Raw genomic sequence first — 21,964 nt, forward strand, 5'->3', positions numbered from 1 at the left:
TTTTGGGTATTTTTTTATTTATTTTTTTACATATATTTTTTAACACTTTTAAAATATTTTTTAAAGAAATAAAAAATTTAAAACATCATTAAAAAATACTTTCTTAATTACTAAATAAAAAAAAAAAAAATCCCAACTGGAGCCCCCAACGGCGAGAAGAACAACATTTTCCAAGATTTATTGTTGTATGTTTATCATCAAATATCATAGTATATATAATTAAAGATATGGATAATCTTTTTGGGATAACATTTAGAGATTAATTATCTAGTATATATAATACAAAGATATTACAAGTTTAATTATCTAGTGATTAAGTGGATTAGTTTTAGACTCACAAGAATATAAAAAATCTTGTCACTTGACCTAGAGTTCTCTAAATATTCAACCATTTTTTTAATGTAATTCTTTAATTTATTTTTAGCTTCTAGAAAATCTTTTAACAGCTTAAAATATATCAAATCAACCCCTTAAATAAAAATGTCATTTAAAATATGATATATGAGTTTGTGTAATTAAACTTTGTAAAATCAAATGAAAACTTTTTAATCTATAAAAGAATTCCATAAAATAAAATTCCAAAACCTAATTTTCTTATAGAATAAAATTAACAGATCATATCAATTTATAAAATCATTTTATAAGATATATTTATGAAATTAATAGGACTAATAAAAGAGAAATGAGTTTTACAGTTGTGGAATGTGTAAGCGTCGTGCAATCTCTTTAAAAAATTGAGTAAATACGAAAGCTACATTAAAAAAATTAATGAGTAATGGTAGATATAATCATATAGTGTATAAGCACTACATAATTATTTTGTAAAAAAATAAAATTTATTATTAAAAAATTAATTTTTTATCATATAAATCACGTATTTATTTCAAAGAAATTATACTGTCCACGTTACACAATTGTGAATATCAATTCTTATTTTACTAATTGATTTTATTTTATTTTTTAAAAAAATAGACGATGTTTGACTACGACCGTAAATAGTATTACTATTTATATAGAAACGGCGGTTGTACGGTTGTACCAACGCTTTTGCCCTCCGGATGTTGGTTCTAGAATTCGGACGAAATTCTATGTCAATCCATGAAATCGCGAGAGAGGGAAGCAAAGATAAATTATTTGTCCTTTGTAGTGAATAAATAAAAAATTTATTTAAAAAAATTAATTAATTTATAATAAATTCCATTATTTAAAAAAAAAAAAATAGGCAATGCTAATCCATACTTATTTAAGAAGATGGTAACCCAGAACATTGCAGAGCTTTGTGGCGAAGCTACAGACAGGAGTCACAGGACACAGGAAAGCACCGCACCCGAGAAAATAAAGCTTCACAGAGTGGTCGAAACTCTTGAGTGCCCTAAAAATAGTGGATAAACCCAAACTTGTTTTTGTTTTTCATTTCGTTAACCAAAATTTGAAAGGATTCGCTATACGATCCTCATCCTTCCATTTGGGTCTCCCTTAAATTCCTCCAAAAGCTTCTTTCTTTCTTGTCGGGGTTCCTCAGTTGGCAAGTCTATGAGAGGTGCCTGCTCTCTCTCTCTCTCTCTCTCTCCCACACACACACACGTACTTACTGCACATGATTACGTGGTTGATTTCCAATTTATGATGATGTACTTGTAGAATTTTACTTCTTGAAAGGATTTGGGACCATTACCATTCATTTTCCAGAAGCTCTTGTTGTTAGGATGAATAAATGGTCTGAGATTGTATATCTTAGATCATTGGTAAAAGTTGAAGGGCCATCTTATTGAAATAAAAAACAAAAAATGAATGCCGACATTCATTAAAAAGAGGACGAATATTAAGGTAGAACACCCATGTAGCAAGCATTTGCTAGTATATGCTGTTTTTGCGTTTTCCTCTGTGTTTGTGTTTGTGTTTGTGTATTTTATTCGTTTTGTTTTTCGTTCTTTTAAAGGATGAATGGCGAATTTACATGTTAGAGGATTGGAATTTGTTTTGGGTGCAAAAAAAGCTCCAAGCTTCTACATTGTAGTCTTGGCCTGGGTTTGCATGAAAATTTTTGAGTTGTTTCAACTTGGGGACATGGTCTCGTACTAGTGATAATTTCAAAAGTGTGTGTTATGTAGACAAACCATAGGTCCTATAGAACCATGAAAGTAATAATCATGCACAACTTCCTTGATGAAAATGAATGAAAATCGTATGTGTTTTCACGTTACAGTCAAATAAAGGTAATTTCTTTTAGAACTCTCCAAATGATTGTTAGACATGGGGGGAACAGGTGCCTATCCTCAATATTCCAACATGCCACTCTTCTGTTTGGGGAATTTTCTTTCAAAACTTGTGAACTCTGTTGTTATTACTCTCTCTCTCTCTCTCTCTCTCTCTCTCTCTATATATATATATATATATTTATTTATTTATTTTTATTGAATCTTGCAATCTCCAACCAATTAAGTTCATATTGACTCAAATTCCAAGTTTGACCAGAAATTGTAGTAAGATTGGGCGTATTGTAATTGATGTTGCTTAGAAGCTATAGATTTGGCTATGTTATATTTAAAAAAAAAAAAAAAAGTGGCACTTTACAGATTATTGCATATGGGGATGCTCAAGATATTAAAATGCTCTATTGAACGTAAATCAAAGTTGGTCGATTCTCTTCAAGAATAAAATCAATGCCCTATATAAATTGTGGGACTAGCTTTTATGTAGAAACATCAGCACTGAGTGTAGGTAGGGAGAAAGATTCTTTCTGACAATAAAATGCCAGTTTTCCAAGGTCAGCCACGCTTGATGGTCTTGAATGTTGAGTAGTTGAAAAATATGTCCTTGAATAGAGAATACCTCATTATTGTTTGGGACTGCATAGGGGAAGTGTAGTTGTCTTCCAGTAGAAACTGTTTTAACTGATCTACCAAGAGATAATAAAGGCCCTGTGCGAGTGATACATTTAAGAGTGCTTATATCTTGAATTTCTCATTGAAAAAAACATGTTGACCCCATTTTGACATCTGTCTTCGAAACATGATTCCTTTTTCTTTTTTATTATTGATTGAGCTGGTGTTTTCCTACCTTTAACCCGTTCCTCTGATTATTAGAGTTCTATGGCAATGTCACTTGCACCGATTGGAAGTTTGGCATCACTGAGCAGTGATGTCTACTATGATATATTAAGGCGTCTTGATGGTCCAACTTTGGCAAGTGCATCCTGTGCTTGTGCATCATTCTTTTCCATATCAAAAGAAGAGAAATTATGGGAAAATATGTGCTCTTCTATGTGGCCTTCGACCAATCGGCAAGATGTCAAAAGCTTAATCTCATCCATTGGTGGATTCAGAAAGTTCTATGCAGATTGTTTTCCCCTTATTGTAAACAAAGAAGTCTCTGAGAACAAATGGAACAACTATCCCGAGTACTCTGAAGAATGGACTGAGGCTGAATACTACGGTGACATGGATGAATTTGAAAGTATTTTGCCCTCCGATTTTATTTCTATCGTGGATATTAGGTACAAGGAGAAAACGATATGCTCAAAAGTTCTTTGGGGCATTCCAAATGCAAATGGCTATGACGGTTGGTTTTACAATTGCCCATTTCGGATTGATCTTCTAACTTATGCAGCTAGAGATGATGAAAATGATGGTGAGGTTACCCTTTCTGTTTCTGATGGTCTGCCACAAATTGCATCGATAGAAAGAGAGAGGAAAGATGGGAAGCTATGGCTGGAGCTCTGCAATGGATTCCAGCTTAGCTGGATTGTTGTAAATAGTAGAATAAAGCAAGCTGCTAATCTTGCTAGCTGGAGCCCTCTTGGTGGGCAAAGGCATTGGCCAACGGACAAGGATTTTGTGTTACGCTTTGGATCTGTCCTTCCTGCCAAAGACGTTCTTCCATGTCAAGTTGTTGAATGCATCCTTAGTATGAAACTCAGAGTGACCCATACTGAAGGAGATGGCGTCCAGACAACTCTCAAACTAACAGAGCTGAGCATGCAATTGGAAGACATGGAAGGTGCTCATGTTAATGGAAGAAACAGTTTGCTTATCCTGAAGGAAGCATTGAGCTGCCACAGGAGCAAAAATTATAGTGAAGTTCTCGAGTCTTGTCATTTGTACTCAAAAGTGCAGAGTGAGTTGAAAGAGGAGAAGATGAGAAATGAAAGCAGGTTCGAGAGACTATGTATCCTAGGTGGCATTGGTGCGTTCATGATGTTCTGGTACTGTATATTATAAATGGATCTGCCCCCTTCATTTTATCACTTTTAGCTGAAAATGCTCAAGTTTTTAATTCTTCTGATGTAATATTCAATTTTCCTCCAGCTAATAATCGATCTCATCTTCTTAGTTGACTTGAGAATACAAGTTTCTCTGTAAACTGTTCAATAAAAACCTTTGGGAAGCAAGCATATATCAACCAGGGTGATAGTGCGTATGACTTTTCACCTTCTTGGATGGACAATATATACATGTTTCTTCATTAATTTTGGTTGACCAGGTGCACTCTTTTACCCATTTTGGTGGGGGGCCTGATAGAGATCCAGGTCGTTTCATGTTTTTTAACCCGAATGTTAACGAGTAATTATTGGGTAGTCTCAGAGTACAAACACGTGCTACTTCCATCTTGTCATAGAATGCCATGAAAATGCATCTGACTTGATTTTGTAGTTATGAACTCTTTCGCTTCCACATTGTTAATTTAACAGGGGGCAAGCTAATGAGGCATTACTTGATGAAAATCATTAGCGGGTGCAACAAAGTTGATGAGTTTGCAATGTGAAACTTGTCGTACTTGGCAATGCTTGAGTTGCTCTGGAACCAGGTTGTTTACTTTTGGTTTCGATGACATGCATTTAACTTTGTCTATCAGCCTTAAAGGGCTCTTTCAACTATACTTGCATGTAATATTCTGAACTTCTTTCTCCCTTTGTCATGGCCTTTTAACTATACTTGCATGTAATATTTTTGTGGGATTCTTCTAAATTTGTTCTAATTTTTGACTGAGGAACAGATCTTCGTGATTGCTAGGAAAGAAAACTATTACATCCATTTCGTAAGTAAGGTTCAATTGTATTTGTCATGTTGGATTGCTTTATTCATTTTGTTTATTTGGAATTAAATGTCTCAATTTTGGTATTACTTCCTTTTTTCTTTTGATAAGAAATGGATAACATGGCACACTCTGGTGGAAAACACGACACACAAAAGTCTTCCTATGTTCTTCTAGTTACCCCTCGTCCTGATTGGTAATTGGGTATTGCTCATACCTGATTGTGCATTCTTGGAGCAGCGCACGAGCCCCTATCCAGCTTTGACACGTGCCGAACATTGTCGTCTTCGCTGCACCAAGGCAGGTCGCGCAGTCTGAGTTGGTGAGATTCAGGTCACAAGTAGCATGTCCGTCGGCAAAAGCATTAGGAAAAGGTGAAACGTTGAAGAAATCGTAGTTCTTGCTCGTTGGCGTAGCCCTCTCTAATTCTGCAACTACGTAGTCGAGGCTGATGCCAAAGGGATCGCCTTGAGAATACATCCCTGTGTTGCAGAGTGCGGTTATGACCGCAATGTTCGGAATTCTTCCTGCAATAATGAACAACCAGAAGATTGTGATTAAGATCAACGTAGTTTTTTTGAGAAAAATCCATCTTTCCGTGTCTATTCCTTTCTTGGTTTTTTTCTTCCCGATTGAAATGATCAAAACACTACGACGCCCACTCTTACCGTTCTATTTGACCGCTTGACAAATTTTTTTTTTATTTAATGATTAAGAAAGTGATTTTAAATATATTAATGTATTTTTTTTTATTTTTTAAAAATATTTAAATGTATTAAAAAAATATAAAAAAAAAAATACTAGACAGTAAAAAAGCGGTATGAGTGGAGTAGCCCACTCTTCTGATTTTGGCTTTTTCATGTGGCCGTCTCGTTGGTTTTCCCATCGAGCTGCACTACTGTGCCACTTTACCGTTGCAAGTGAACGTTAGTGTCAAAGAAGTTTCTTTTATTCAATTTTTTTATTCACATTTTTTCTAAATATTTTTAAAAAATATAAAAAATATATCAATATATTAAAAATTACTTCCTTAATTATTAAATTAAAAAAAATAAAAAAACAAAATTCACTAGACAGTGAAATGGAGCTGTAACTATTAGGCGGCATAGTTGTTTTTTTCTTTCCCATCACTCTCCTTTATGATATATAGTAATATATATTTTGTCTTTGTTGATTTGTTTTCTTTCGGGTATTTTGGTTCTTTCAATAAGTAATATCTAACCATTTTTATAAAATAAATTTCAATCTCAATTCAAAAAATAAAATAAAGAACCCAGTCTCAAACACATATCTCAAGGAGAAAAGGACCTTTACAAAAGCATATATTTCTAGGTTACAAAAATCTTGTTATCCAAAGTTTCTAATAAATCATTTTCAAACAACAAGAACAATGTAAATTACAGTTAAATTACATTAACATATCTACCAAAACTATTTTTTACAACATATATATTTCACAAAAACTAAGAAAAATCCAAATTTATATAAAGATATATAGCTCATATGTGAATTAAAAGAAAATAGACTTTCGAGTATAAAAACATCCACCGCAAGAACAAAGAATTAGGAAAACTTTATAACATATAGATGATTAATATTTGTATCTTGTTATATAATATTCATGCATATACTTATATCGATAAAGTGTATTATAAATATAGTTGTAACTATCACTACAACAAATCTGATCCTTTGGGACGAAATATTTTTTGGACAATTTCTTTCCAAAATGTCATTTTTAGGGACGAAATTCTTGTTTCATCCCAAAATAGTCACTGCAATCCGATTATCGTTCGAACAATAAACGTGATGTTTGAACATAAGGATCTGAGACGAAAATATATCGTCCCCAAACAGATTTGTTGTTCGACTGATAGCCTACTGTATGAACAAATATAAATTTCTATTCGTATGTATAATAGTAGTTCAAATGGACATTTTGGAGGGAGAATTGCATATATTCTAGGTGCAAAGTATTGAATATTGTTGGAACTGAAATTTTCGAGGGAGAACTTATAGCTTTTTATTTTCATTAAATATAAAAACAGATCATGTGCAAATATTCTTACATGATGGCCATTGTGTAAAATCATTAACTAGATAGAAAATCATATTATATTTAAAATATATAACAAGTCCCAAATTAAAATATTATGTCTTGTAATTAATTTACTTGCCCAGACTCCTAAGAATCTCCTCTAGCTTAAGCAAATGACAACCCACCCTGTTTAGTTGATGAATGAGAGGCGTCATGCTCATCTCAATATCATTGACTAGACTCGTTCGCAACTTATCAATTATCGTACCTTGTGGGCAGAATATTAGCAATGGCAACGAGTATCTTTGTGCATACAATATCAGTAAATGCCGTATGTGTCTCTGTGCGTACAATATCAACGATCTCATTTGTATGTCCAACAGTTACGGTTGGGGTAGTAGGTCTCCTTCACAGTGGAGTACTCGTGGCAAGGCTTTGACAGTTGCCTACTACGGAGGTGGCCCAAGCTTTTGTCTAAGGTGATGATATTTATCGGTGTGATTTGGGACTGCCGATGCTCAGCCAGAGTCACCGCCACACTTGCAGACAAAAGCAGTCTAGAGATTATTAGCACAAATGGAATACTACTTCTGAACAAGTACCGAGACTCATATCTGATTTGGGACAGGTAATATAGGGGTAGATAAATTGAATAGCCTTTTACTAATCGCAATATGAATCTAGCCTGATTGATGTTGAAGTTCTTCTTAAGCTTCCTTGGATCTATGTTATATGCAACGATTAGCGCCAACATTCGAAAGAATGTTGTGCAGGCAACCTACCTGATGGCCTTGCCACCATGACAAGGAGGAGCTATATCCTAGGCCATCAACCGATGTACCTTCTTGTTGGAAAGCTTGTTCTCTGGGATAGTCTACTCCATGAGCTCTTTGGTTCCATCCTTTTGCTCAACCGCTTTCAATGCAATTATCATGTCGGCAAGGAATGTACGTCTCACCTCCGTATAGTGAATGTGAGTGCCTCATTTGTGACACCCATTTCACGAACTCCCTGATAGAACTCGTACACTTGGTTAGGATAGGCAATCCTTGACTGGTCAGAGATGAGACTCCATTCCCTATTAGTGAATATAGACTAGGGGTGGCAATATGTGACATGACCCGTTAACCCAATACGAACACGACACGATAAAAGCGGGTTAGGGTTGAGTGTTAATGGGTTCGGGTCAAAACGGGTTGACCCGCTAAGACACGATTACTTAACGGGTCAACCTGTTATGACCCGTTAAAAATTTTAAAATTACCCTTGTACCCTTATAACCTAAAACTAAAAAAAGTAAAAAAAAAAAAAAAACCTAACTCTAATCTAACCACCCCCCCCCTCGGTTTCAAAATTCACACACTATGTTTCTTCTTCAGAAACTCCTCGTGACCACGCCGCCCCCCTCCAGGCTCCACTCCTCTTCACGGTGATGCCGCATCGCCTCCAGTTTTCTCCAGTCTTCACGCCTCACTGTGATGCCGCCCTCCCTCCAGTTTCACTGTGATGCCGAGTCGTCCACACAAACTTAAAGCCACGGATTCGCACTGCCCGCCGCCAGCACCCCGTCGCCCACGCACGTCGCCAACGCTGCACTGCCCACTGTAAGAAGATTTGATTTTCGTTGCTATATTTGCTGTGTTGTACTTGATGAGATTTCTCGAGATCCCCACAATCACAATCTCAATGACTTTTCAATTTTTTTTTAGTTTTATCATATAATCTCTATACCAAATAATAGGATTTAACGAATGCTTCAAATTACATGCCTGAAAATGCATATTTCACGGTCTTCATTTGTTCTCTTGTGCTTTATTTTTTCCCCTTCATTGGTATACTATGGTTTTACTGTTTCTGAGACCCGTGCCAAACGAAATTTACTTATGGCTAAGACTCATTGTTTCTTAGTTTTTGGAATAGATTTGAGACTAATTTAGCCTTTTTTGCCAGCTACAAACTATAGTTGTTTGGTGATCCTTGATTTTTGCATTGTCAACTCCCCTTTTCAAAGCAAAACAGGGCGAAAGAAAGCCTACTAATTATTGAGAATGAGATTTGGATGTAAGATGTTTTTGTTAAAAGTACCTTATATATAACGTCAACTAGTAGTTTTTTTTATTCAATTCACAGATACCCATTTCCAATTTTTTTTATTCAACTACCCATTTCTAAATATCCATTTTTTTTTATTCAATTTTGTTGGACCTATAACTCACAAATATATGTTTCTGGAGATCAACTAGTAGTTGTATATTCCATCATTTCTATGTATATTTCTCAGTCAACTAGCACCACAACTGTCCATAAGTCTCTGTAAATCTTATATATAATATCCTACTCTTGCATTTGTTCTTGTTGTTTGTTGTCATATGAGTTTGGCAGCAAGTGAAAATGACGATTTGATTGGTTTGGACCCGTTTGACTCAGAAAGTTTTCAAAATGAGGAAGTTAAAGCAAAAAGAAGGAAACAATCAAACGTGTGGGCTTTTTTTGAAATGGTTCCTGATTCTGAGATCAATGATGGCAAGCCACGAGCCAAGTGCAAGATGTGTGGAGTTACTTACATGGCAGCAAGCAAATATGGAACCGGAAATATGAAGCGTCACATTGACACATGCCCTAGGAGAAGTTCACAAGATATTGGTCAGATGATTTTATCACAAAATAGTAAAAATATTTCAGTAAGCACTCCTAAATTTGATACTGAACAATATAGAGGAATTTTGGTAGTTGTCATTGTGAAGCATGAATTGCCTTTTCGGTTTGTTGAATATTCGGTGATAGGATTTTTATTACAATATTTGCGTCCAGATGTTCCAATTATTTCTAGGAATACTGCTAAGGCTGATTTGGTTAAGATGTATCATCGAGAAAAAAAAGGATTAAATGTATGTTAAACGATTCTCCTGGTAGAATTAGTCTAACATCTGACTTGTGGACTTCTATAACCACTGATGGTTTATATGTGCATTACAACACATTTTCTGGATAAGAATTGGGTTATGCAGAAAAGGGTTTTGAACTTTTCTTTTATGCCACCACCACATAATGGCATATCTTTGTCTGAAAAAATTTATAATTTGCTATGTGAGTGGGGAATTCAACACAAGATTTTTGCATTGACTTTAGACAATGATTGTTCTAATGATGTTTCAGTAGAGTTGTTAAGAACTCAATTGAACATTAAGAAAGCTCTTCTTTGTGATGGTGAGTTCTTTCATCTTCGTTGTTGTGCTCATATTCTGAATTTGGTAGTACAAGATGGGTTAAAAGAGATTGATGTTGCTATCCAAAAAGTTTGTAAAAGTATCAAGTATGTGAAAGGATCACAAACAATGAAAGTAAAATTTATAGATTCAACAAATCAAATGTCTTTGGATAGCAAGAAAGGGTTGAGACAGGATGTTCTCACTAGATGGAATTCTACTTTTCTTATGCTTGAGAGTACTCTTTTCTATCATCATGCCTTTACTTATTTGAAGTTGACTGATTCCAATTTTAAACACTGTCCATCAATATCTGAGTGGGAAAGAGTACAAAAGATTAACGATTTATTGAGAGTTTTTTATGGAGCCACCTATAATTTTTCTGGGATGAAATACCCTACAGCCAATCTCTACTTTCTATCAGTGTTTACGATTTATTTTACATTAAAGCGGCACTCTGAGGGTGAAGATGACTACATGAAGAGAATGTATTGTAAAATGCTTGCTAAGTTTGAGAAATATTGGTCTGAATTTAATGTGTTGTTGGCTATAGCAGTTATATTGGATCCTCGATACAAGCTTCAATTAATTGATTTTTCTTATACAAAGTTTTATGGAGAATGTTCCATAGAGTATATGAATGTTCGGAGCAAAATGTCATCTCTTTTCATGGAATATGGTTCTTCTAGTGCTCCCACAATGACATGTTCTACCATGACTTCTGATAGCACTGTTAGTAGAGAGGAAAGTTAGTCTTCATATGATAATTTTTTATTGCAGGTAATATCAAATAATATTTTTTGTTTAATGATTTATATTATATTGTTGTTTCATATCACATATTGGCTTGAAAATATTTTTATTTATTTTTTGTGTATAAGAATTTGATACATTTAGACCTGAAGAACTTTCTGCCCATATGAGAAAAAGTCAGTTGGATCTTTACTTGGATGAACCTAGGGCAGATAGAAATGCAAAGATTGATATTCTTTCCTTTTGGAAAGGAAATGAATTTCGTTATCCTGATCTTACTCGTATGACTCGTGACATTTTCAGTGTTCCAGTTTTTACAGTTGCATCTGAATATACTTTTAGTGTTGGTGGGCGTATGATTGATCAGTTTAGGAGTGCACTAAAAGCATATATTGTTAATGCATTAGTTTGCACTTGAGATTGGTTATATGGCGAGGAGCAAGGTGATATTATTTTTATTTTATTGAATAAATGACTGTAATTTTTCTATAATATAAAATTTTACCGATGTCTTTTTTTTAATAGAAACACAAGAAGAAGTTAAATTGGACGAGTTAACTGAAGATGTAATGAAGTTAGAGAACAACAAGGACAAGGACTTGGAGGACACTCCACCTCATTCTTCAAGTTCTAAATTTGTTTAAATTTGTGTTTTTCTTATATTTGGGATTGTAACATTAATATATTTACTATGTGTGTTTTGTTTATTATATTTGGGATGTAATTTTAATATATTGTTATAAGGTATGTGGATATTTGTTTGGATTGTAATTTTAGACTTGTAGTTAATTTTTTCTTATATATTATTTATATTTATAATTTATAATTTATAATCAAGTCAAACGGGTCGTGTCATATCGTGTATGTTTAACCCATTAACGTAAACGGGTCGGAACAGGTCGGGTCGGGTCTTGTCGTGTCAAGTTATTTCTTAATGTGTCATAACGGGTCGTGTCGTGTCAACCCGTTATTAAATCGTGTCATGTTCGTGTTTGAAATTTTGACATGAAACCCTTAACGGATCGTGTTCGTGTTGACCCATTAACTGTAATGTACATATTCTGACACGATACGAATACGACCCGTTAACACAATTTGACACCCCTAAAATAGACTTTAGGGTCCTACTCTCCAAAATGATGCCGTTGAAGCCGCTGCTTAATGGCCCTCTCAATAAGTATCAACCTGGAAGGCCGATTCAGTGCAATCAACGATGTTTCCTCTAATGATCTAGCACTTTCGATCTAGAAGTAAACGTGATGTATAAAATCTAAGGATTAACAAAACGATTGTTAAGATTTATAAATAGTCAAAGCATTTTGATACATTGGTATTTTAAGTAGATTATGTATTTTGGTGTGTGTTCAAATGAACGTGAACATCATTCGAACAAAAAATTATATGTGAAGTGTTATTAGAATTGATACTTGGGTTGATGTTAGAACAAATATAAACTTTGTTAGAACAACAAACAGTATGCGAATAAAATGTAAGTTGAACTACGTATTCGAGTTGGTGTTTGAGTGAATGTAAATTTCGTTCACACAACAAGCAGTATGTAACCAAAAGTGGGAAGTTGAACACGTATTTAGGTTGGTGTTTGAATGAATGTAAACTTTGTTAAAAGAACAAGTAGTATGTAAACAAAACATAACTAGAACACTTATTTGGGTTGTTGTTCGAACGAATGTAAACCTCGCTCGAACAACAAGCTACTGTGAACAAAATGTATGTTAAACATGTTTTTCATTGTTCAAACAATGAGTACCCATAGTGGCGAATGACATGGTCCAAACCAACATTAAGTAAACGTTCAAACTAATATTCAAATGTTAAGTAAATAGTTTGAACTCTACTATTTAGTGTTCGAACGTTAAAAAATAGTGTTTGACAACTTTTAGAACAGATATTCAAACGAGGTGCTCAAGAAGACATTAATGGCTGAGTCAACTAGTTCCCAAAATTAAAAGCCATCAATCTTCAAGATTGATGGGAATGAGTTTACTCCCTCATTCACATGGCCATCCACTGTGTATAGTGGCCTAAAAATAAAACAATGGGGTTCGGATTCACAAACGAGATTCGAATCCCATTCGAAAACAACTCAAAGAATAAGCTATATTAAATAAACGAGGAACAATGTACCTTTTGAAAGCTAGGAAGTTGTGTGACAGTGACAGTGATGAGTGACGAGTGACGAGTGACAGTTGGTTATTCTAACGAGCATGAGAAAGAGGGAATTGAAGTTTAAATGATGTGTGCCAATGGAGGGAATGGTTCTAGTATTATTCACACCGGTTTGCATTCAAATGGATTATATAGTATTTAGAAGTTACGTGATTAATTGTTCCAACATTATATTTGGTGTTTGAATATATTTTATAGTTTTTGATGGTATAAGTTATGTTGGAATGACATAACATAAATCTCATGAATCTAATTTATGTACTTCATTCTATTAATCTAATTTATTAATCTATATAAATTAGTTAACTTATTATAGAAACTAAAGTTATCTAATATATGTTTTAGTATATTATAAATATATCTATTCTATATATATTCTAGAAACCTATCAAACTATTATAAATCTCATTCAACTATTCAAATTGATATATTTTTAAATTATAATAAAGAAGATTATGTATATTATTATAAAAAACGAATGTCAAAATACCATGTATACTAAGTAGTATATATATAGTATGTAATGTATATATATATATATATAACATAGTTTTTTTTTATAACAAATCACGTTTACATTGAATCATGCAGTGGTATGTTCGAATAGAGATAAAATAGTTTGTGCATATATTCGAACGGTACTTTTGTCAATTCAAATGAATTTTTAAAGGAATATAACTTTTATCTTGTACAAATGTCAAAAGGGATTGATGATATTTTGTTCGAATGACAAATCACGTATAACAATTATGTTCGACCGTAAATCATATATGTTCGAATAGTTGTGCCTTGAAAATTATAATTGGAATACTAGTGATTAAAATTTGAAACTACTCGTTTAAACATAACGGACCATTCATTCGAACCTATAACATATAGTTTGAACGTCAGTTGCCGCTTAGCTATTGACGGTTGTTCGCCGGTGTATCAGACCATCTGCCAGATGCCATTTTTTATGTTACCGCTTATCATAACCAAAGATCTTGAGGAAAAGGAAATGGGCATCTCTTTCAACCAAACTAGACCAGAAAAGTGCAGCACAAGACAATCTACTACGACTTTTAGTCGGAGTAGTGTCGTAGTCCATCCAATAAATCAGACTGCAAAAAGAAACCGCTTTCAGCGGCTTCCCTTTTGTGGGAAATGGGTAGGAGCCACATTGGTTTCAGAGCCTACTTTTTTTCTTTTCTCGTGTTGTGTTAGTTGGTTTGAGGATGATTGTTGGGGCCTCCCACCCTTTATATATATATATATAAAGTTTGATTAGAAAAGCAATGGAGAATGTTAATGTCTACCATTGACATTCATTTTCCAAGTCTTCAAAAGGATAATTTTTTTTTCTCCACCTTTAAATCCTTCATCTCTATTATTAGCAATTTCAAATTTTCCATTTTAAGACACCTTTACATACTTCATTGATGTTTAGGGTGTAAAAAAAAACTGATCGAACTCAATAGTTTTGGTCTAATTCACAATCAGTTTAGCTGGTTTTGATTTGTAAGAATCAAAATTAAAAATCAAAATCGATTGAAAATGGGTTTGGTCTTGGTTTTTCGTGATTTGAAAACTGATTTGGATTGAAAATCATGAAAATAGAGATAGAACATAATCGGAAACAAATATATTTTTTAGATTTTGTTTATATTATATATATTATACATATTATAAAATTAATATGACATGATATTTTATCCTATTATTTAAGCTTTATTGATATAAACATACTCTTAAACATGCGTATTAATATTGAGTTATTATTTATCAATTATCCTTATATATTAAGTTATATACTTACATATATAATATGGTATAAGTGTAAGAGTACATTATATATATATACACACACATATATATATATATAGATAATTGCACTTTTCATAATTACATTTTTACACATTCCTTGCAGTTATATACATGGTGTTTTTGAAAAATAATGTTTTGGACTCTATCATATTAGGGGTAAAAAAAAATTTAATTTGAGTAAAAAAAACCAACTAAACAATGAAAAAATCCAAAACTGAATCACACTTGTAAAATCGAACCAAACCGAACCAAAATCGAAAAAAAATTAAAAGTTTTGATTTTCTAGATGGATCAATTTGTATTGGTTTTCAAAATTACAAAATAGACTTAGACTGGTTCGGTTACAAAATATGTCAAAAACCTGACCAAACCGAACCGATTACACCCCTTGGTCATCGGGCAATAAGTTATGTTGACTATTTTATTTGAGACTAATTTTATTTGAAAGCCTTTACAACACACCATCCACGTGACATAATTTGATTTGAAAGATAAATTTTAAAATTTGAATCTTACAAATCAAATTATACTACGTAGATGGTGTGTGGTATAAATATTTTCAAATAACACTACTCTTTATTTGAATATCAATGCGAGTAAATGTTCATGTGGCAAAATCTTTATCATTGAATTTGAAAGATGATCATGCATCAATTCGCAAGACTTGCCACAATCAATGGGATTTTGATCTGAGTCAACAAAACTTGCGTTGTCCCTCATTGCTACCATAGAGATATCAAGAGGCGACACTTGAGTCCATATATCATGACAACGAAACAAGAAGAAACTTTGTCCAAAATCTCGTATTTGAAGTTATATAGAAAGATAAATATATTAGGTACACTACAAAATATTTTTAGTTGTTCATATGAATTTTAGGAGGATTGTACAATATTTAAATTGATTTTTTGACAACAATAAATACTCAATAAATACCGTATGATCTGTTTTATATGTTTATCTTTCTTTCACTCTAATTTTGAAAATTCATATTAAAATTAAAAGCTTTAAGGGATGCTAGTTATAAAAGAGCATCTGACTAGAAAAGCCAAACTAAAACGGCATAGGGAAGAGATAAACCATTTTAGGAATAAAAAAAATTAATAATAATTGGCTAGTTTTAGACATAATGGAAGTGCTGACTCATATTTGGCAACATCCACGTGGGCATTGCCCTTGTCATCATGTTCACCAAAGTTATGGGATCCAACCAAAGAATTGATTGGTAAGCAATATGGATTTCAAAAAATTGCCAAAACTAAACCTTATCTTGTAAGGTTTGAAGAATTCAAAGGAATGGGACATTGTACCCAAGACAGTGGTCGAACATTAATGGATAGAATAGGTACCACCTAAGCTCACATTCATCTTTCTTAAAGACCTTCTATTTTTTTAATTCTTCTTCCTTATCTTTATTTATAGGCTTCACTGAATGGTGGGCAATAGGTTTAATTCTTGACAACTCAATGGAAAGTTGCTAATATGTCTTGATAGACACTTCATCGTTCTATAATATTTATTTTTGTATGTGTAAACATCTAATATCATAGTATAGGTAATTAAAGATATGGATAATCTCTTTGGGATCACATCCAACTCCAACTTTACACTAAATTTTACCTATTGTTGCATCCCAATTGGTCTTAATGACCTCATTTGGAGGAGTCTCCCAACTGCAGTTCTGATTTCTGAAATTCTTGCATTACTAGCATTAACAATATGCACTTTCTTGAAATCTAACAAGAATTGTTTTGACCGCTGCATCACAGTATTTGGATGGATGAATTTTGCATTGAACACACAAATTCATTCATTCTCTGCCATAATCTTCTTGCAACCACTGCAATCTCTTCCAATTGCTCATTCTGAAACAATTTATACATGGTTTCTAGAGCTTCCAAGAAACTTTCATTAGTTATTCTACTCTTTTGTATTTTCTTTGAACATTGACCCCAAACATCTTTTGGTACATCCCCACAACAAATGTGCAACTGATTATTCCTCCTCTAAACAAATGGGACATTTTGGATTTTCTAACTACTTTCTTCTTAAACAGATTCAAATTGGTGGGAAGTGCTCCAAGACATGCTCTCCGCAAGAAAACGTTTTCTGCATTTGGGGTTTTCAGTTTCCATATCTTGACCAAATCTTCTTGACTGCTACTTCTAGAAGGTTGTCCTTTAGCTCGATATTGAATTTCTTTTTGCAGATGATAAGTACTCCTTATTGAGAATTGGCTATTTGTAGTGCATCTCCAAATCAACTTATCAGGGCTATTACATTGGCTAATAGGAATTTTCTTATTAACATTAGCTTCAGTACTTGAGAAAAGCTCTTCTATCAGTGCTTGACAAAAGCTCTTCTATCAGTGCTAAGTTTCATTATTTTGTTTCTGAGTCAATGAGAGCTTCAACTTTTTCATCTTCATCAAGGAACCTCACTGCACTTTGTTTTCAAAAAGTGTGGGATGGGAAATCCACCTATCTTTCCAACTCTTAACTTGTCCTCCACTTCCAATTCTCCAAATAGTGTTTTCTTCAATTAAATGTCTTGCTTCAAGTATACCCTCCAAATAAAAGATGGTCTCCTACCTAGTTTAGCATGACATAATATAGCCTTAGGTAAGTATTTCAGTTTGAGCACTTGTGTTGCTAAGGAATTAGGCCTCTGGATTAGTCTCCATCCTTGCTTTGCTAGCATTGCTAGACGGAAACTTTCCAGGTCTCTAAATCCTAGGCCTCCAATTGACTTAGCCTTCCCCATTTGATTCCATGTTACCTAATGAATCTTTCTCTCATTCTCCTACTGTCCTCACCAATAGTTTTGTATAACTTTGTTGATATTTTTTAGAAAAGAATTTGGAAGTTTAAAGACTCTCATATTGTAAGTGGGCAGAGCTTGAACTACTGATTTGAGGAAAACTTCTTTCCCTGCCTGTCAAAAGAAATTTTATTTTTCAGTTGTTGATTCTATTCTTCACTTTATCCAGTATGCTCTTAAGAACCTTTGATCGAGGTCTTCCAACAATGGCTGGCAGACCAAGGTACTTTTCATAAGACAAAGTTGATTTGATTCTTGCTATACTCAATATGATATCTTTTGTTTCTTCCTGATATTGTTGCTGAAATGAGTGGAGATTTTGTCTGTGCTTAGCCTTTGACTAGATGCCTTTTCATAAATTTCCAATATGCCAATAAATTTACTCCACTCTAATGAGTTTGCCTTGCAGAAAAGCAAACTATCATCTGCAAAAAATAGGTGGTTAATATAAATCTTGCATCGGGTCACTAGTACTCTTATGATGGAACCTGTACTTTCTGCACTATTGAGGAGAGTAATCTAGGCTTCAGAACATAGTATGAAGAGGAAGGATGATAGAGGATTACCTTGTTTGATACCTCATGTTGGTTTAAAGACACTTTGAGGAGAACCATTTATAAAAATAAAGTAAGAGATAGATTCAATTCATCTCATTACTAGATCAATCCACCTTCCATCAAAGCCAACCTTAGCTATCACTGTTTTCAAGAATTCACATTCTATTATGTCATATGCTTTGCTCATATCACTGCTTTCAAGAATTCACATCATATTGAGTTTCAAGAATTCACATTCTATTATAAAAGATATTGCATAGACTGATGAGTTTGAATTCAGACACTTTTGTAAGAGTCTTTATGATGCAGGAGGATTCGAGTCAAATGATTCTGAATTGTCGGATTACACGTTGACTGCGCTGAAATACCTTGAGGTGGCAAATCAGCGCAAAGATGGAAAGAAATCATGATCTTTCCTAGATTGGGGCAGTTTTGGGCACGTTTTAGTATTTTAGCAATAACTTTGGCTACGAGTATCAGAATCGCGCAAATGACCCCAATTCGAAAAGCTCTTTTCAGCACACACACCGTGGGCACCATGTTATGCTCAGTGTGCATCATTTTCAAGGCCAAATTCCATTGTTTTTCCCCTCCTAATTCCTAATTTTAGTTATTTTTTGCCTTTTATGGTAATATTTCATTTACCGTTTATGAAGTGATTCTGACCTCAATTTGGGCCAGAGTTTTGGCATATTGCTTCTTTTTTTATGTATTTAATTTTGGCATGATTATTGAGATTTTTCTATTTTTGGTAAAATTCTGATACGGTCGATCTTCAGCTATTACAACCCGGCTTGTGGGTTGAGGGAACCATTTTTTAATTTTGATAATTTTGAATTGAACATCATAGGTGTTTCTCTGTATTTTTTGGATGATTCTCTTGTCTTCTTTCTTGTGAATTATCTGTTAAAACTAGCCTGCAGAATAATCACTATTATGTTTGGCGTCGCTTTACTTAGGGATTAGAGCAATATAAGTCTCATTGATAGTATCATTTCAACCATCTGAATTAAGAAATTCAAGGATTGCCTTACAAACCTCCTGTCCTACTGTACTCAATTTGTTGTGGTAAAAGGTTGCTTTAAAGCCATCTAGACATAGGGAGCTTAACAGATTCATTTGGAAAATGGCTGCTTCCACTTCAAGAACTATGAATTATTTAAGTAAAGTTGTGTTCATGTCCTTAGTCACTCTTAAAGTCATTAACATAAATCACTCTTCAATACCTTCTCGCTGAAAGGATGTAAAAAGATCCTAAAAATACTGGTGAAAAAGAGCACTTATCTCCTTGGGTAGAGTTGCAACGTTTCCATCACCATCTGTAATTCTGCGAATAGAATTTTTCATTCTCCTTTGATTTGCACCCATATGATAAGACTTTGTATTCTTGTCTTATTCTTTCACCCATTTATGTTTAGCTCTTTGTTTCTATTTGAGATTTTCTTCTTCAAGCATAACATCCACCTCCTTTTGAATTATTTGATTCTCTTAGTATAGCTTCCATTGTTTACCCACATAGGCGGGGGTGGGGTCGACCTTTCCTTGCACCCCGCCCCCACATAGGCAGGGGGTGGGATTTTCACCCCTGCACCCTGCCGGGGGCTAGGCAGGGTAGGTGGGGTGCGAGCACCTGTTGCCCACCCCTAGTGACAATCCTTTATTTTTGCCCATCTTGCTTCATACCTGAGAATTCTTCTTCTATTCATTGCTCTATCCATTTTGTTTCCATAGTCATGAGCAAATGATAATGGTTTGAACTTTGAGCTGCTAAACTTCTAACAAAAGTGAGTTCATTTAGAATATGCCAAGTTGAATTCCTAAAAGCTCTATCTAATATTTTTTTTTGGTAAAAGATCTGCCTTCTTTATGGTTACCCCAGGTGTATTTGGCCCCTTGAAATCCCAAGTCACTCAACCCACAGTCTTCAATAGCATCTCGAAAACCTTCCAATTGACTATATGGCCTTACAGCAGCTCCATATTTCTCATCATGTTGAAGAATTTCATTAAAGTCTCCTACACATAACCATGGCACCTCAGCTTTTGGCCTCAATGCTCTAAGTAATCTCCAACTGTATTTCCTTTTTATAGTAAAAGGACTTCTATAAAAAGCAGTTAAAAACTATTTTTCCTGGTCTCTAAATGTGAAACTCTAAAAGAAATGTGACTGTGTAAAGGAATCTAAGCATATTGAAATCTAACTCTTCTACATTGAAGCTAGTCCTTCACTCAAAGCCCTACCATCCACTACAATACTATGCTCAAAACCTAGTTGATTCCTCGCCTTCTCCACCTTAGATCTGTTGCATTTTGTTTCAACAAGAAAAATAAAATGTTGGCTCTTAGTTTTTATCAAATGGTGAAGTTCTCGAATTGTTCGAGGGTTCCTAATCTCCGACAGTTCCAGCTAAGGCAATTCATGGCTTTTGGTGGGATTGCATAACAGCCACCACTAATGCATCCTGGTTTAGACTCCCTTCAGGTAAGAGAAAAATCTTTGATTTCTTAGCAAGGCAATTTTTCGAACTTATTTCCTCATAATCAAGTATCTCATTTTTCCATGAGATATTATTAACAACCAATTGACAGTGCCTAGTAAATCAGTTTGTTTTTTAGAAGAGCTTTCTCTAGCTCTTCTATTTCAACTAGCAGTCTTTCCAGTCTTAGTAGGAGATTTGTTTTGGTTTAGAAAGAGTTGATTCGATGTACTTACAATGCTGTCAAGGATCATTTATGTCTTTTGAGCTAAATCAGATTCCTTAGATTTCATCTTTCCATTGACCTCCTTATCCTCCAAGAATCCTTATTGCATTAAAGCATTAGCCGTTGGTTTGGTATGACTTTCCTAATCAGTACCATTATCTTGTTGAGAAATCACAGCATTGATTGATGCTTGTAACGATAATTCTTTCCCTGTAGAACTATGATTTCATTGATTTGTATGCTCCCTTGGTATTTTAGGCTCTATTGAATGATCAATATTATTCTCCTACATTACTAGAATCTCTTCAAAGCATGCCACTGATTGATCCTGAGTTACAACATTGACTTTTTCATTTTCATTACAATTTACCTCATCGGAACTCATATGCTGTTGATTAGATTGTTGATTCTGTATCGGTTCTCCACCATACTTGACTTGTTCCCATTGAAATTTACAGAATTTGCTCGTAACCATAGACCATACTGGGATTGCAACTCCTCTGTCATATGTGTACCTTGAATCAACTTTGAACAACTCTACTTCATGTGCCATATGAATCCACATTGAAAACAGAAATTAAGGCAGACGCTCATATTTGAAAGGAATCCACTGCTACTTATCACCAATCTTCAACAATCTGCCTCTAACTAATGGTTTAGTGATGTCAATTTCCACTCTTACACGTAGGAATTTTCTTTGACCGCAGCCTTTTCCATCAACATCCACCGTTACTAATCTCTTTATTGCAGAGCCTAATTGTTCACCAAACTCCTTTGTCATACTCACCAATGGCATGTTATGAAATTGGACCAAAAAAAATCTTTAATAAAAGTGATATCCTTTGGAGGAGTACTACCTTCAAA

General features: G+C 34.1%; 1 protein-coding gene across 1 annotated transcript; it reads left to right on the top strand.

The window, feature by feature from the left end:
- Positions 1-1,290: 1,290 nt before the first annotated feature.
- LOC108979491 (probable F-box protein At2g36090) lies at positions 1,291-4,331 on the top strand. Its single transcript, XM_035693035.1, has 2 exons — positions 1,291-1,540; positions 3,087-4,331. Exon 2 carries the CDS (start codon positions 3,093-3,095, stop codon positions 4,218-4,220), a length of 1,128 nt encoding a protein of 375 aa, XP_035548928.1. The 5' UTR covers positions 1,291-1,540; positions 3,087-3,092; the 3' UTR covers positions 4,221-4,331.
- The last annotated feature ends 17,633 nt before the right edge of the window (positions 4,332-21,964 follow it).

The sequence above is a fragment of the Juglans regia genome, chromosome 8 (assembly GCF_001411555.2).
Source record: "Juglans regia cultivar Chandler chromosome 8, Walnut 2.0, whole genome shotgun sequence".
Taxonomy (NCBI): Eukaryota; Viridiplantae; Streptophyta; class Magnoliopsida; order Fagales; family Juglandaceae; genus Juglans; species Juglans regia.

Excerpts from the sequence above, each read along its gene's own strand:
- LOC108979491 (XM_035693035.1), top strand. The coding sequence starts at position 3,093 with ATGGCAATGTCACTTGCACCGATTGGAAGTTTGGCATCACTGAGCAGT.